The sequence below is a fragment of the Gracilinanus agilis genome, chromosome 2 (assembly GCF_016433145.1).
Source record: "Gracilinanus agilis isolate LMUSP501 chromosome 2, AgileGrace, whole genome shotgun sequence".
Classification (NCBI taxonomy): Eukaryota; Metazoa; Chordata; class Mammalia; order Didelphimorphia; family Didelphidae; genus Gracilinanus; species Gracilinanus agilis.
The window spans coordinates 245,605,015-245,619,910 of record NC_058131.1 but is presented as its reverse complement, the minus strand read 5'-3'; the positions used below and the strand labels follow the sequence as shown (position 1 = coordinate 245,619,910).

Sequence of the window (14,896 nt, the reverse complement as noted above, 5' to 3'; positions counted from 1 at the left end):
ATCTACAAGATGAAGCCAAAACCATTTCTACCAAAGAGTTCTTTAAAAAGTTCCAAGAACAACGGAACTCACTCTGTAAAGAAGCCTCAGCATTTTCAGATACCTAAGACTTTAGGCCACCAAAGTTGGCTTCACTTCAACAAAGAAGATCAACAGGTTGTGGTCCCTCCAACAAAGAAATGTGAAGCAGCCCAAATGCATATTCTTTAAAAAAAAATGTTTTATTGTTGCAACTAAAATGAGAACCCATCATTTATTTGCATGGGAAGTTGTAAAACTGTACAATTTCACTTAAACCTGTGAGGTCATTGTAGAATCTTGCACACACTCACCACTCCCCCCCCCACCCCCCACGCATGCACACAGAGGCAGATACATGAAAATGTATTATACCAAAACATTTTGCTTTTTTGTTGATTTTTATTTTTGTAAAAATGGTATTATTCTATGGCCATTGGTAAAAAAAGAAAGACCTGATGAGTAAATATTTGCTTAAGGCATATAGCATTAGCAGCTCACTAACTTTCTAACATACATTTAACAAGATGGATAGCCATCCATTTTCCAAGAATAGGCAGTTAACCAATATACCCATTTTGAAATTCTACTTGCTGTATATACACACCCAAACTACTACATACATATACAGGACTTGAGAAAAAGATGCTTACAGTTTGGCATTATAAGCCTTAGACACACCTCACTAATGCTCTATAGGGCTATTTCACTCTGTTCTCATTACAGTAGAAATCCTCAATGGTGTACAACAGGTCAAAGGCAAAATGTGAAATTGCTGGCAAAGACCAGCAAAAAAGCTGCGCCCCCCCCCCCCCATCATCCCCCCCACCTCATTTAAAAAAAAATTAAAGTCTTAACATGAAGACCTTATGATTTTCCTTCATAGGAATAGCTATGAGTATGAAGCGTTGACATGTTTTATGGTGTGTATGTGTGTTTAGGGGGCGGGGTGGGGTAAGGGGTTTCCATCAAGACTGGAATTAATACTTCCAAACAGGAAAGATACTGCAGTTAATTCTATATGGGCCACCTAGCATTAATCTTTTTGGTTTGCCAGAATGCTCCACAGCAAAAATTAACTTCTTTGTTCTTTACCTAGCCTTATTCCAAATAAGGTTTGCTCCAGGATAGGATTTTGAATTTGGAACAGTAAATGATACTGTCAAAGGTCAGTGGGAAGACTGGCTGCCTGAGATGACTAGTGGGTGAGGTGTGATTAGGGCTTATCATACACTTCCTTGGAATGTCTGTAGTATAGTTGTTTACACAGTTGATGTAAAGTATGATCAACTGGGTTACTGAGTAAATTTGAATAGAAAATGGTGCCTAATCATTAGGCAAGTATCTGTTATTGGATAAGTATCTATCAATCTATTGCTGAACAGACACTTTCAGCAACAGCCTTGTGAACCACAGCCATGTAACGATCAGATCATGCAAATATATACTTGACTGGATGTGTGGGCACATCAGTAAGCAGAAATATAAGTTCTTTCACCTTCAAGCACATGGTATTTAATCAGGACACAAGAAGACCTTACATGCATTCTAATACAAATGGGGAAAATGTTGCTTGAGAACAATACTCTACCAGATGATAGGAAAAGTAACCGGGACAAAGTAATCACATATTGTCTCTTAAATACACAAATGTTCATTATATATTATGATACCATTGTTCTATAAACATATCCCAATATCTCTTTTAATGAAAACCACAATATTATTCAATAATGAACTGCTTACAATCTTACTCCTTTCAAGTACTGGATGGATTCCATAGCCTATCAGGTAAGTCTTAAATTCCCAGCACTACCTGAAGATTTATTATTGTACTTCTGATAAGCCCTTGATGCAAGGCTGACAAAAAAAAAATTTTTTTAACACGTTATTGGTTTAAAAAAATGCTAGAGCTATGGATACCTTTGGGGGAAAATAAATACGGAGTGAAAAGGTTCATTACACCATATACTCCATAAAAGGTTGGTTGAAAATGGTGTTAAGTGCTTGTTTGACTAGAATGTATTAAAAAGCACCAATTAGTGGCACCACTGCTCCTCAAGATCTACTCTGGCTACTGTAACTCTTAAGTACTCTATTTTGCCTCTTCCCCTTATCTGTACCACCACACTGTACTTTCTTTCACTCTCCTTGGAAACTGGACACTGTACATATTGGGGTAAAAGGAACAGGGTGGCTGGGGCAAGGACCGAACAACAACCACCACAACAACAGCAACAACAAAAAGACAAATGGCACGAGTGAGAGTGAACTTCTACCTTGTAGTTCAACTAACCTTGAATCCCTGCTATTTGGCTGCTGATTCTACAAGCAGAGACTCCCATTTGGGCAGAGGAGAATAACATTTCTGAGCTGCTGTAGAACAGGAAGTGGAATGAAACCATAACATTATCAAATGAATTAAAAGCTGAGAATCCAGGTGTCTGTAGAGATGTACGACTTACACACTAATCCATCTATGCCACCTGACAATGTTCACAGCAAAGAGTTGAGCCAAAATAAAGCCATTGCTGAAAACTGGTTTATAAAGCAAAGAAAAACAATCCCAAAGCCAAAGGAAAAACTGCTTGCATCTTGATCAATCACTGATTGGACTCCGTTACAGAGGTCTAGGAGCTGATGACCTCTGAAAACTCTTCCCAGGTGGCTGCCATGGAACAAGCAGCAGTACGGTCACCTGCTTTCTGATGGTGTGTGGTGCTGGACGTGAATCGTAGAGCATTTTTCTGCCCCTTGTTTTAAGAGCAGTCAACTTTACAAGATGTATTTATAAGAAAACTGCACTTTATAGTCCAAATTGTGTGAAGACTAGTCTTTCTAAATACTAACAGAGGCTTTGAAAATGCTGGTGGACGTGTTTGAGTTGAACTCCCTGAACCCCTGCAAGGAAAAGAAGGTAAACAAATGTGCAGGGGGTGGCACAACACAAGCAGGTGCACATGAGGGTTGAGTTTAACAGTACCAATTGAGAAATTAACTATTTCTAATTGGGGGTGTGGGAGGATTAGGGAGGGGAAGTGTGAGGAATACCCTGAGCAAATGCAGAACCTGGATTGTGGCTTTTTCTTGTTCATTTCTAGTAAAGACCATGTAAAAAGGGAATGAAAACGGTTCAATAGATAATCAGCATAGGCACTGCCCATCACTCAGTCTGAACACTAGATTCAGTCTAGTGTCGCTGAGTAAAACATGGTTCCTCCTATCCTCTCCCTCTTTATCAAATGACATTCTTAAAAAGATTAGGGTTCTTCTGAGAAATCAAATAGAAATTGCAGAATCGGTTATAAGACTTCGAGAGTACAAGCAAGTTTTACTTTTGCCGAGTTTTTTTCAGAAACAACAAAAACAAAAAAAACTGGCTTTCAAAAAGGTTAAAAACAACAATGTGTTGTAATTCTATTATTCTTTTCAAAAACAAAATAAACAAAGAAACAAAAACAGGAGAGACTTATTTGGCATTTTCTCTGCTTAGTCCTGAATATTTTAAGGCCCTGAGATTCAACTAGTTTATTCTTGGGACCACAGGGCTTATTTATTTAAACCCTAGTGCATCAATTAATTTTCTCTTTTAGCCCTACCAAAGTTCCAGACTTTTAACCTTAGATTTGTTTCTTCTGAGATATGACTCAGTTAATTTCATAGAACTGAATTAGAAACCAGTCAAACGCATGGTGTTTTCTGTACACTCCCATCTTGCCGCCAGGTCCATCAATGAAAACATACCCTGTAACAGAGGTAAGCTCCAGCTGTGAGGACAGTGAACATACAGATATTGACTAGAAAGGGCTTCCAAGTAGTTGCCAGGTTCTCGTCATCCTCTTCTGGGGATGGCTCTTCTTTGGTGGATGTGGCATTCTGATGTTCGCTAACAGTTCTCCTTCTAACTCCAGTGTCTTGACTAGTGGAGAGAAATTTAGAAGCAGGCATTGATCACAACTGGAATCAACAGGTAAATAATCTAGAATAGCAATTTAGTTCCTTGATCAAATTCTTAAACCTAGATCCAAAGATATATAATCAGTTTCATTACGGTGATACTTACACCTAGTAATTAACTACAGCTACCAAATTATTCCCCTTAGGACCAAAAAGGTCAAGAGTATGTTTCAGGAGAATCTTAAATTTCAGAAACTGAAGGGGAACCAGGGATGATTTTATTTAAATCAGTGGTTCCCAAACTTTTTTGGCCTACCGCCCCCTTTCCAGAAAAAATATCATTTAGTGCCCCCTGTCACATACTATCACCGCCCCCTTACAGTTATCCACCACCTGTGGCCATCACCGCCCCGCCCCGATTGCTGCAGCACCCACCAGGGGGTGGTGGCGCCCACTTTGGGAATCACTAATTTAAATCATCATTTTACAGAGAGAAACAGAGGACCCAAAAGAAACTTGTCTAAAGTCAAAGAGCTAGACCAAAAATCCAAAATCTAACGTATTTTCTATTATCCTTCTACTGTGCCATTCTGGTATCCTAGCTGGCTTGAATTTTAGGATTCTCAAAGTCAGGTTTTATACAGATTTGTGGAAGTCTGTAAAATCAAAGGATTAATAAAGCTTGATTATGTAATCACACATGAATACCTCAATTATATGGAACTCGCACCCAACATAATTATGAAGTGCTAAACTTCTCAAGGTTTCTGAAGTCAGATGAAGTCAACCCTTTTGATGAACAGAATTAACAGGAAACCTATAACCAACAGTACTATTGCTCTAAAGCGGTGCTCTAGAATTGCACTCAGGTCTTCCTACATGTTCAAAGCTGTAAGGGAACTTAAAGAGGCCAACTAATCCAAACTTGTCATTTTATAGGTAAAGGAATTGGCGATCCAGAGGAGTAAACGTCACAAAGGTAGTGACTATTAAAACTGGCTCTGGCTTCAAGCGCACTGGAAAAAAAAATTACCATTATCAACTGAAAAGAATGTCTATAAGATTGATGCTAGGATTTAGCTTCAAAAAGTCATTAAAGCTATACCTAATATGAATAACATTTTATGAGTGGGGAATAGAGGTTTCTGAATTGCTGTTTCATCAGACATTTTTCCTGCACACGTTGCCAGAGGGAAGACAAACTGTTCCTGACCTTCACTCCTGTGGTTCTTAAAATCTCCTTCCCAAAGGTCCTTTACACTCAATTACCTTTCTGTGGTAAGTGGTACAGTTAAGGAAGGTATGCCTTCTTCTATAATAGGACCATCTTGTTCTTTAGCTTCCATCTCATTTATTTCCCACTGGTGGTTTGGAAAGAATTCTTTGCATTTCCCATTGTGTGGTTCCAATATCCGTTTTGGTGGTCTGGGTGGTGGGGGAGTATGTTCTGGAGGTGGCTCCAAATCTTCATTGGAGAGCTCTTTCCATTGCTCCTTAATCAGCAATTAAAAGTCATTATTAACATTGGATTTTTGACATTTTGGCTTACTTGTAATAATTTTTTTAAAAAGCCCAAACAAAAAACCGCCCCCAAAACCCCTTGTCTCAATGTTACTTGAATAGGGGGTAGCTAAGTGGCTCCATGTGTAGAAAGACAGATGGGTCTGGGTTCAAATTTGACTTCCAATGCTTCCTAGCAATTTATAGTATCGATTTTAAGATGGAAAATTGGTATTAAAAAGTTACATGAACAATACTGCTCAGATAACTGAAAATACAATTTGTCTTCTGAAATATAAGTTTTTTCTCCTGGCCAATAGTTCCCATATAACACTATTTAAATATATATGTTTATATATTTCCCCCCCCTCAATTACATGAAAAAACAGTATTTTTAATCTTTTTTTAGAAGTTTGAGCCAAATTGTCATACTTCCTCCATCCCCTCTTCTCCCTAAGATGGCAAGCAACCCAATATAGATTTTACATGTGTAATAGTATAAAACATCTTTCCATATTAGTCCTTTTAAGAAAGAGAACTCAAACAAACAAAATAAAGAAGAAATAAAGTGAAATATAGTATGTCTTGGCCTGCATTCAGACTCCATCAGTTCTTTCTCTGGAGGTGGATGGTATTTTTCATCATGAGTCCTTGGATTTTCTTGGATCACTCCATTGCTAAGAATAGCTAAATCATAAGCATTCATCATATAATATTGCTGTTACTGTGCACAATATTCTTCTGGCTCTGCTCACTTCACTTTGCATTAGTTCATCTTTCCAGACTTTTCTTAAATCATCCTTCTTATCATTCCTTATAGCACTGTAGTACTCCATTACAGTCATATACCACAGCTTGTTTAGCCCTTCCCCAACTGACAACATCCCAATAGCTTCCAATTCTTTGCCACCACAAAATGAAATGCTATAAATATTTTTGTAGAAACAGGTCCTTTTCCTTTTAAAAAATTTCTATGTAATATAGACCTAATAGTGGTATTACTGGATCAAAGGGTATGGACTGTTTTAAAACTCTTTGAGCATAGTTCCAAATCTCTCTCTAGAATGGTTGATTAGTTCACAACTCCACCAACCTATTATTAGTGTTCCCAATTTTGCCACATCTCCAATATTTATTATTTTCTTTCTCTGTAATATCAGCCAATCTGATGGGTATGAGGTAGCACCTTAGGACTATTTTAATTTGCATTTCTCTAAAAGCAATTTAGTGCATTTTTTTCATGTGATTATATATAGCTTTGATTTCTTCATCCGAAAACTCCCTATTCATATCCTTTGGCCATTTATCAACTGAGAAATGATTTGTATTCTTATAAATTTGATTCAGTTTCCTATGTAATTGGGAACTAAGGCCTTCCTCAGAAACTTGCAGTACCTCCCCTCCTCCAGTTTTTTCCTTCTAATCTTGGACACACTGGTTTTATTTGTGCAAAACCTTTTTAGTTTACTATAATCAAAGCTATCCATTTTACATGGTATAAATGCTTTCTATCTCTCGTTTGGTTATGCATTCTTCCCTTATCCAGATTTGACAGGTAGACCATTCCATGCTTTTCTAATCTGCTAATGGTAGAACTGTTTATATCTAAATCACTTTGACCCTGTCTTAGTATAGGGTATGAGATGTTGGTTTATACCTAGTCTCTGCCATACCTCTTTCCAATTGTCTCAGCAGATTTTTGTCAAATAGTGATTTCTTGTCCCAAAAGCTTGGATTTTTGGGTTTAAACACTAAAAAAACTAGTCATTTACTACTATGTATTGTGTAGCTAACCCACTCCACTGATCTAACACTATTTCTTAGCCAGTACCAGATTGTTTTATGATTACAGCTTTGTATTACAGTTTGAGATCTGGTACTCCTAGGTCACCTTCCATATGATCTATTTATATGAAGGTTTCTCATGTAGTGAAACTCTTTGTATTTAAGATTCTTTTGTAAAAACGGTAGATCCATTTGTGATGATTCCCCATGAGCTCCTGTAGGAACGGTTCTTGCCTTTTTAGGTGACTACCTTAAATATTCCTTTTTAAGTCACATTAAAGTCTTTTCAAGCTTTACAGCAATAATGCTTGTTGCCAAAGTAAATACTTTCCCAGTGTATTACTGGCAGACAACAAATTAATAAAAAGATTTATGATCCCTCAAAATTCTACCAAAGATTAGAGGGTGTTTACCTGAACAGAAGAGTCTCCCATAATATATTTGGCTCCTTCAATAACAGCCAGATAAGAGAAACGCAGTTGGTCTGCTGTCTGGATCAACCCCATTCTGTATTTCCGCATTTCCAAAAGTACCTGCTTAATGTCTACAGAAGAAGGATCTTTCCTCTGGTCCATCTGAAAGCCAAAATGGGAGTAATGATCTGCCTAGCTCAAATTTATTGTCTTGTGACAATAAGCCTGCAGGGTTCATTTAACTATGATTTTTGCACTGAGTAATCCAGGGTAAAAATAGAAAAATCACAAAAAAACTGGGTAAAGAAATAATGGGAAAGCAAGTAAATCTTGACTATTTGAGTATGGCTATTTTAAACCATTATAAATATGAGAAAATCGGGATGAATAATAATCTACTCATCTCTGGTTAAGATGTTAAGGCTAGGAAGAGTATGTCCTTAAACAAAATAAAAAATAACCCCCCAAATTACAATATACTAAGACAAGAAATTTCTTGAAGAAAAATTTTAAATCCAATATTTGTTAAGTGCCTATAGTGTGTAAGGCACTGTGTGTTCCATTTGGTGTGCCTAAGAAGTATACTTTTATCTTTGCAGAAGGTAAAGATTAAAGTAAAATATACAATATAAGGGAGAAAAAAAGCCCAGTAAGACAACAGACGAAAGGAAGAAAGGAAGGAAGGAAGGAAGGAAGGAAGGAAGAAAAGTACTTGGAGAAGAGTATCCAATAATGAAGTATTTAACACTCTCACATACAGTGGAGCAAAAGACCCCTTCCTTACCAGCAAGAGACATGTGTCAGCAAGACAAAAGGTTCCCGATCTCCCAATCCCAGCACTGCAGTGAACAACAATCGGTCCATATTCAGGGCTTAAGGATCCTGATTCTCGAACTTTAAACAGAAAATTTAGGAAGGAGGCAGGAGATTCAGGGACTCCAAAATCAGGCCATGTTGTATAGTGAAAGTGTAGGATTTCTCTAGTTTCTTGTGTCTGGAAAATAAAACGTTAAATTCTTAGCACTATTCAACTCAATAAGCATTTATTATAGGACTATTCTATGTTGGGTGCTAGAGAATACAGCAATAAAAACAGAAACAATATTGTCTTGTAGGAGTTTATATTCTAGAAGAAGTGCTTTGTAACATTAAAGTATTTTATATGACAGCTATTACTGTTATTGTTAGTTATTATGAGGGCAAGGAATACAATATGTGCACAGATAAAAACAATACATAGCAGGCAATAATGAAGGCAAAGAGATACAAAGGGATCTTGGAATCTTTGATGAGGGAGTGAACATTTCATCTTTGATAATCAGGAAAGGCCATAGGGAGGAGGTGATACCTGAGCTAAGCCTTGAAGGAAAATAGCGATTCTGAAAGGCACAGATGAAGAGGCATGCAGTCCAACCACAGAGGATGGCCTTTATTAATGCATGGAACTATGAAATAGGATGTGGAAGTCCAGTTCAGATTGGCTGCAAGATAGGATGCTTGGAGGTAAGTAATGTGAGAGAATAATGGCTATGACCTAGTTGGAACAACAGACATACTCAGAACATCAAATGTCTTTCCAACAAAAGTGGTAAATATAAAACAAATTCCTATACATACCAATTTAAGACCAGCTTTAATTCTCAGAAGAAATATTAACTCTTGAATAGTTCTTAACTACCATGGCCTGGAATATCAGAGTAAACTAAAAAAAAGATGGCACTTTAAGATATTCAAATTTCATTCAATTATTTTCCCCTTACACTTGGAGCACTAGACTTATGATTCAGAGGACCTGGGCTATGGTCCTATAGTCCTAATATTGTATTAAAGATATGCTGAGTGACCTTGGGAAAGCCACTTCAACTTCTATGAACTGATGCAGAGCAAAACGAGCAGAACCAAGAAAATGTACACAATAAAAATAATGTGAAGAGAAATAAAACTACAAGACATCAAAACTTGGGTGATTCATCCTTAGGGTGTAGTATGTTTCTTGATATTTCTTCCTTTTTCTTTACCTGTCCAAATTTTAACCAACCTTTGAAACAAGCTCTTCCTTTTCCAATAAATTTTTTCCAAACTACTCTAGCCCACAGTAATCTGACTCTGAACTCATAGCACTTACTATCTACTATCTGTATCATTCATGTGGCAAATGGTCATGGCTGAAGAACACAGTGAAAAAGGTCATGGACCCAGAGCTTTAGGCTTGAAGCAGTAACTAGACCTTTTCTAGTTCAAGGGAAACTGAGATGTTAAATGATTTGCCCTAAGCCCCTGAGTAATGGAACTGGGATTCATCACCAGGTCTTGTGCCTGAATTTAAAGGCCTTTCTAATATATCATGCTGTCTTGTAGCATGATTTCACATTGTTGTCTACATCATTATTTAACTTTTCTTATATTTAGGATTCATCTTCCCAACTAAACTGTAAGCTAGTTGAGGATAGGGCCTATATCTTAACTCTTTTTTTTAAAAACCCTTACCTTCTGTCTTAGAATCAATACTGTGTATTAGTTCTAAGGTAGAAGAGTGGTAAGGGCTAGGCAATGGGGGTTCAATGACTTGCCCAGGGTCACACAGCTAGGAAGTGTTTGAGGTCACATTTGAACCCAGGACCTCCTGTCTCTGGGCCTGTATCTCAATCCACTGAATCACCCAGCTGCCCACCGCACCCCCATATCTTAACTCTTGTTTTCCTTATGACACCAACATTTTGTACATCATAGAAACTTAAGATTGTCTGATCTATGGCAATTTTATCTTTCATCCTTATTATCTTCATTTCTTCTTCATACCCCAAGTTATGTTTAACATAAAATGACTTAAAGATACAATGAAGATAAAGGTACAGTGTCTGGAAATCAAGTATCATCAATCTTGAATTAGCAGGCCCTAATAACCATGCTGGTTCCTAAACTTGTAGATAAGTGAAATATAGATAGTATAAGAAAGTTCTGAACTCATGGATATCTGAAAGGATCTCAGGGACCCCCAGAGCACACTGGTGATCTCATCAGTTCTCATGGGTTTAATTGTCACTTCCATGCAAATGATATTCCCAGATATCTCTCTTTCTCTCTCTCCTCTCTATACACACCCCCACATACATGTGCATTCAGCCCATATCCTTTCTAGGGCTGTGGTCTTGCATCACCGGCTGCCTTCTGAGCATCTCAAGTTGGATGTCAGTACCTTAAATTCAACACATCCAAACAAGATTCATTATCTTTTCCCCTTCCCTCTTTCTCAACTTCTCTATTATTATTATTATTATTAAGGTTATCACTACCTTCCCAGTCACCCAGACTTACAACCTCAGCTTCATCTTTTAGTTTTCAATCTCATTCAACCCCCATATCTAATCTATTGACAAATCTTGCCATTTCTAACTTTACCTTATCTCTTATAGGTGGGTCTCCACTCCACTCAGTAAGTTAGCACTCTAGTTCAGGCTCTTACCAGCTTTCACCTGGATTATTGCCATTCCTTCTAACTGGTCTTCTTGCCTCAAGTATCTTCCCATCGAATATATCCTCCACTCAGGTGCCAGACTGACCTTCTTAATATGCAGGCCCAACTGTGTCATATTCAATTAACTCCAGTGGCTCTCTGTGACATCTATGATTCAGTTTTTAAAATGCTCTACCTGGCAATTAAAAGGTCTATCCAAATTAGCCTCTTCCTATCCTTTCACCCTCCCTCACCAAGTAGTCTGTGATCCAATGACTCTGGCTCCTTGCTGTTCCTTGCATAAGATATTGCATCTCACCTATGTGCCTTTTCACTGACTGTACCCCCATCCTCATAATGCTTTCTCCCCTCAATTCTGCTTCTTAGCTTCCTCTAAGACTCAGCTCAAATCCACTTTCTTCAGAAGGCCTATCCTGGTACTCTTGCTGATGCCCTCCCTCTGAGATTCCCTTCCTTTTACTCTTCATATATAGTCTATGTTATTTGTTATTACATGTAATTCTTTACATGTTGTTACTCTTATTAAAAAATGGAGATTCTTGGGGGGCAGGGACCATGTTTTTGTCTTTCTTTGTATCTTCAGTGCTTGGTATATAGCAAGTACTCAATAAATATATGGCAAGTCCTCAGCTGCCTTCCTCCTCAAAATTACTTTGTATTTGTAGTCAAGTGGGTGGCTCAGCAGATTGAGAACCAGGCCTCGAGATGGGAGGTCCTAGGTTCAAATTTGGCCTCAGCCTCTTCCTAGCTGTGTGACCCTGGGCAAGTCACTTAACCCCCATTGTCTAGCCCTTAGTGCTCTTCTGCCTTTGAACCAATACACACAATATTGATTCTAAGATGGAAAGTAAGGTTTAAAAAAATTACCTCATATTTGTTTTATAAATGTTTTATACACAGCAACATTTGTACATTTTATCTCTGCTGATAAGAGCATAAGCTTCTTGAGGTCAAAGACTATCTCACTTTTGCCTTTGTATCCCCAGCACCTAGTTCAGTGCCTAACACTTAGTAGGAACTTAATAAAAACTTGTTGAGTACTTAAGTGTATTCCATACTCACCGTAAGGTTTTCCAATTCTAACTGGCGTACTGTATAATATGATTTTATATCTTCAGAAATCAACATTAATTTCAAATTTGTATCTTCGAATATCATTTCCTTTTCTTCTTTTTGTGGCCAATATTGTGCACATTTTAACTGAGAGGAAGAGAAAATAGCATTACATTACTGAAATTAATAGTCTATTTTTTTTAAATAAGAAGGGTACAGTGTGAATTCTTTTAGCTCTCTTCTAGTTAAATGTAAAAAGCAATATCTTTAAATAAAGGGATCTCATTATCTTTTGTTCATGATTAATAAAAAACCCCTAAATATTTATACACTTAGCTTTGTTGAATGAATCTAGAGATTTGCTCTTAAGACTATAGTCATATAAAAAATTATTTAGGGGCAGCTGGGTAGCTCAGTGGATTTAGAGACAGGAGGTCCTAGGTTCAAATCTGGCCTCAGCCACTTCCTAGCTGTGTGACCCTGGACAAGTCACTTGACCCCCATTGCCTAGCCCTTACCACTCTTCTGCCTTGGAGCCAATACACATATTGACTCCAAGATGGAAGGTAAGGGTTTTATTTAAATTATATATATATATGTTCTAGTTCTATTTGCTCCTGGGCTATGCCATTATCATTTAGTTAGCCATGACAAAATTAAAATTTTACTGCTTGATCTTGTCCTTCAATGACAGACTGATGCAGGATTAAATAAATAGTCTCAATCTTACAGTTTATTTTGTGTAGCCATACTTGAAGGAAAAACAAAGGTTCCAGATTCTACTTAAGGAATATTTCTAAAACTTGGAGAACTAGCTCAGTAGGCTAGGAACATGAAGATTGAAAAGAAAACAAGATATATGTGAAAGTACTTTTGAAAAAGTTAGAAACATCATGAAATGCAAATATTACTAGGAATTTAAGTGGTTTGGGTCAGCTCAGAACATATTTTCAAGTATTAGTCAATACCTATTTCATAAGCCTATAATTTATTGTATGGGAATTCTCACCCCTCTCTGCTCCATGATACAAAAACTGCAACCTTTCTATATTTTAGTAGTCCCCATGAATTGCTGTGCCTGAATAAATGAATCACCTGCTGCTTTATACTAAGTGGTGATGAGCCTTTCCACATAGGCTTGTATGATATAGTCCATCACTATCCTGGACTCAAAATCTCTCCACCTTGGCCCTGGGTCCTGCCAAAGCTAGAGCTGTGCCATCAGAACCTTAAAGAATCCAAGGTTATCTCCATACTAAAACGAAGCAATGGAGCGTGACTTTTAGTTTTAAAAAATATGAGTTGTACTAAAGAACTAACTACATGGCTAGATTTTCTTCTACCCCTATTAATCATTTTGGCTTATATTTCAGCTTTAAAAGTTCCAAAAAGTTGTGTTCACTCTAGAATTTTGCAAATGATTACATTTGGCTCTTTTTTGTTTGTTTGTTTGTTATTGTTCCTGGATCATTTTAATCTCAAGAGCTATATGATCTTTTCTGCAGATTTTGTTCTTGAAGTAACTATGCATAGGAGTAAGCTGTTTTGTGAGATCATTGCAGTAAAATGGACCAACAGTAAGTCAAAAGAGCAAGGGAAAGCACAAACAATCAATGGTTTTCAGGATCAATAAAAATATAGGAATATTTGCTAAATTCTACTGTTGTAGCATGACAAAGTTAAATGATTGATGAATGGATAAAGAAAAAGAAAATCATGTCAAGAAAACCCACATAAACTTTGGGATGCTGGAAGAGTGGTGCCACTACAACATAAAGTGGTGGACTTAACTAAGTCAAGGCCTAAAGCAGAATGATGGTTTTTCTCCAAAGGCCCAAAGTTGGTACAGCAGATATAACAGTTCACAGAGTTTCATCAGTATCCTGCAAGCCAAATGGCAAGATTAGTTCATGAAAAATGTAATCCTAGAAAGAAGTCAATTTTTCAGTACTGAAGTTATGCCTATTTTAAAGTAATTCTACAGCAATCAGCATAAATGAACAGATAGCCACAGGAGACTTGGCAAGGTGAGCGGAGACAACTGAAAGTAAGATGGGTAGGAGAAATACTTTTAAACAGTAAAAACTCATGTTTATAAAACTTTGTAACAATAAAGTCCTTTGCATACTTATGTTTTAATCCTGACATCAACTTTCTAATGGATTATACTAATTTTATAAGATGAAAAAGTGCCAGGAGAGGTGAAATTACTTGCCATTGGGAGGACCTGAATTCCAGTCTGATTTCAGACACTGCTAGTTGTGTATCCCTGGGCAAGTTACTTAATCCCAAGTGCCTAGCCCCTGCCATTCTTCTGCCTTAGAATGAATATTTAGCATCAATTCTAAGACAAAAAGTAAGGGTTTAAAAAAGAAAAGGAAATTACTTGCCAAATCAAAAAGCTAGAAAACAATGGAAGCCAGTAAATAATGGGTCTCAAAGGCCAAATCCAATGTTATTTTGACTGTGCCATGCAACATCTGTATTCAGGCTTAACCTTTAGGCAAAGATATCAACTTAATATGAAACAATTTGAGATGAGGAAAAGTCTTTTGAGAAAGGCACTGAGTAGATATGATAAAGCAAAGATGTAGAAATGTGGAGTGCTTGAAACCACAAAAAACAACTTCCCACCTACCACCCAAGATCACATGTAGTATCTTTTTAATCAGGCCCCTATATAGATAATAATCACCATCAATGTACCAAATATAAAGGATATTATGTATAAAAGTACTAATCTGGGTAAAGGAAC

General features: G+C 37.1%; 1 protein-coding gene across 1 annotated transcript in view; it reads right to left on the bottom strand.

The window, feature by feature from the left end:
- Window positions 1-400: 400 nt before the first annotated feature.
- PTPN1 (protein tyrosine phosphatase non-receptor type 1) overlaps window positions 401-14,896 on the bottom strand; it is an 84,531-nt gene continuing 70,035 nt past the window's right edge. Inside the window, exons 5-9 of the mRNA XM_044663828.1 lie at window positions 12,151-12,288; window positions 8,398-8,607; window positions 7,614-7,775; window positions 5,185-5,408; window positions 401-3,937 (exon numbers count right to left, since the gene is read on the bottom strand). Of these exons, the coding sequence (XP_044519763.1) occupies window positions 3,748-3,937; window positions 5,185-5,408; window positions 7,614-7,775; window positions 8,398-8,607; window positions 12,151-12,288 (924 nt within the window). The 3' untranslated portion in view covers window positions 401-3,747. The remainder of the gene's footprint in view (window positions 3,938-5,184; window positions 5,409-7,613; window positions 7,776-8,397; window positions 8,608-12,150; window positions 12,289-14,896) is intronic.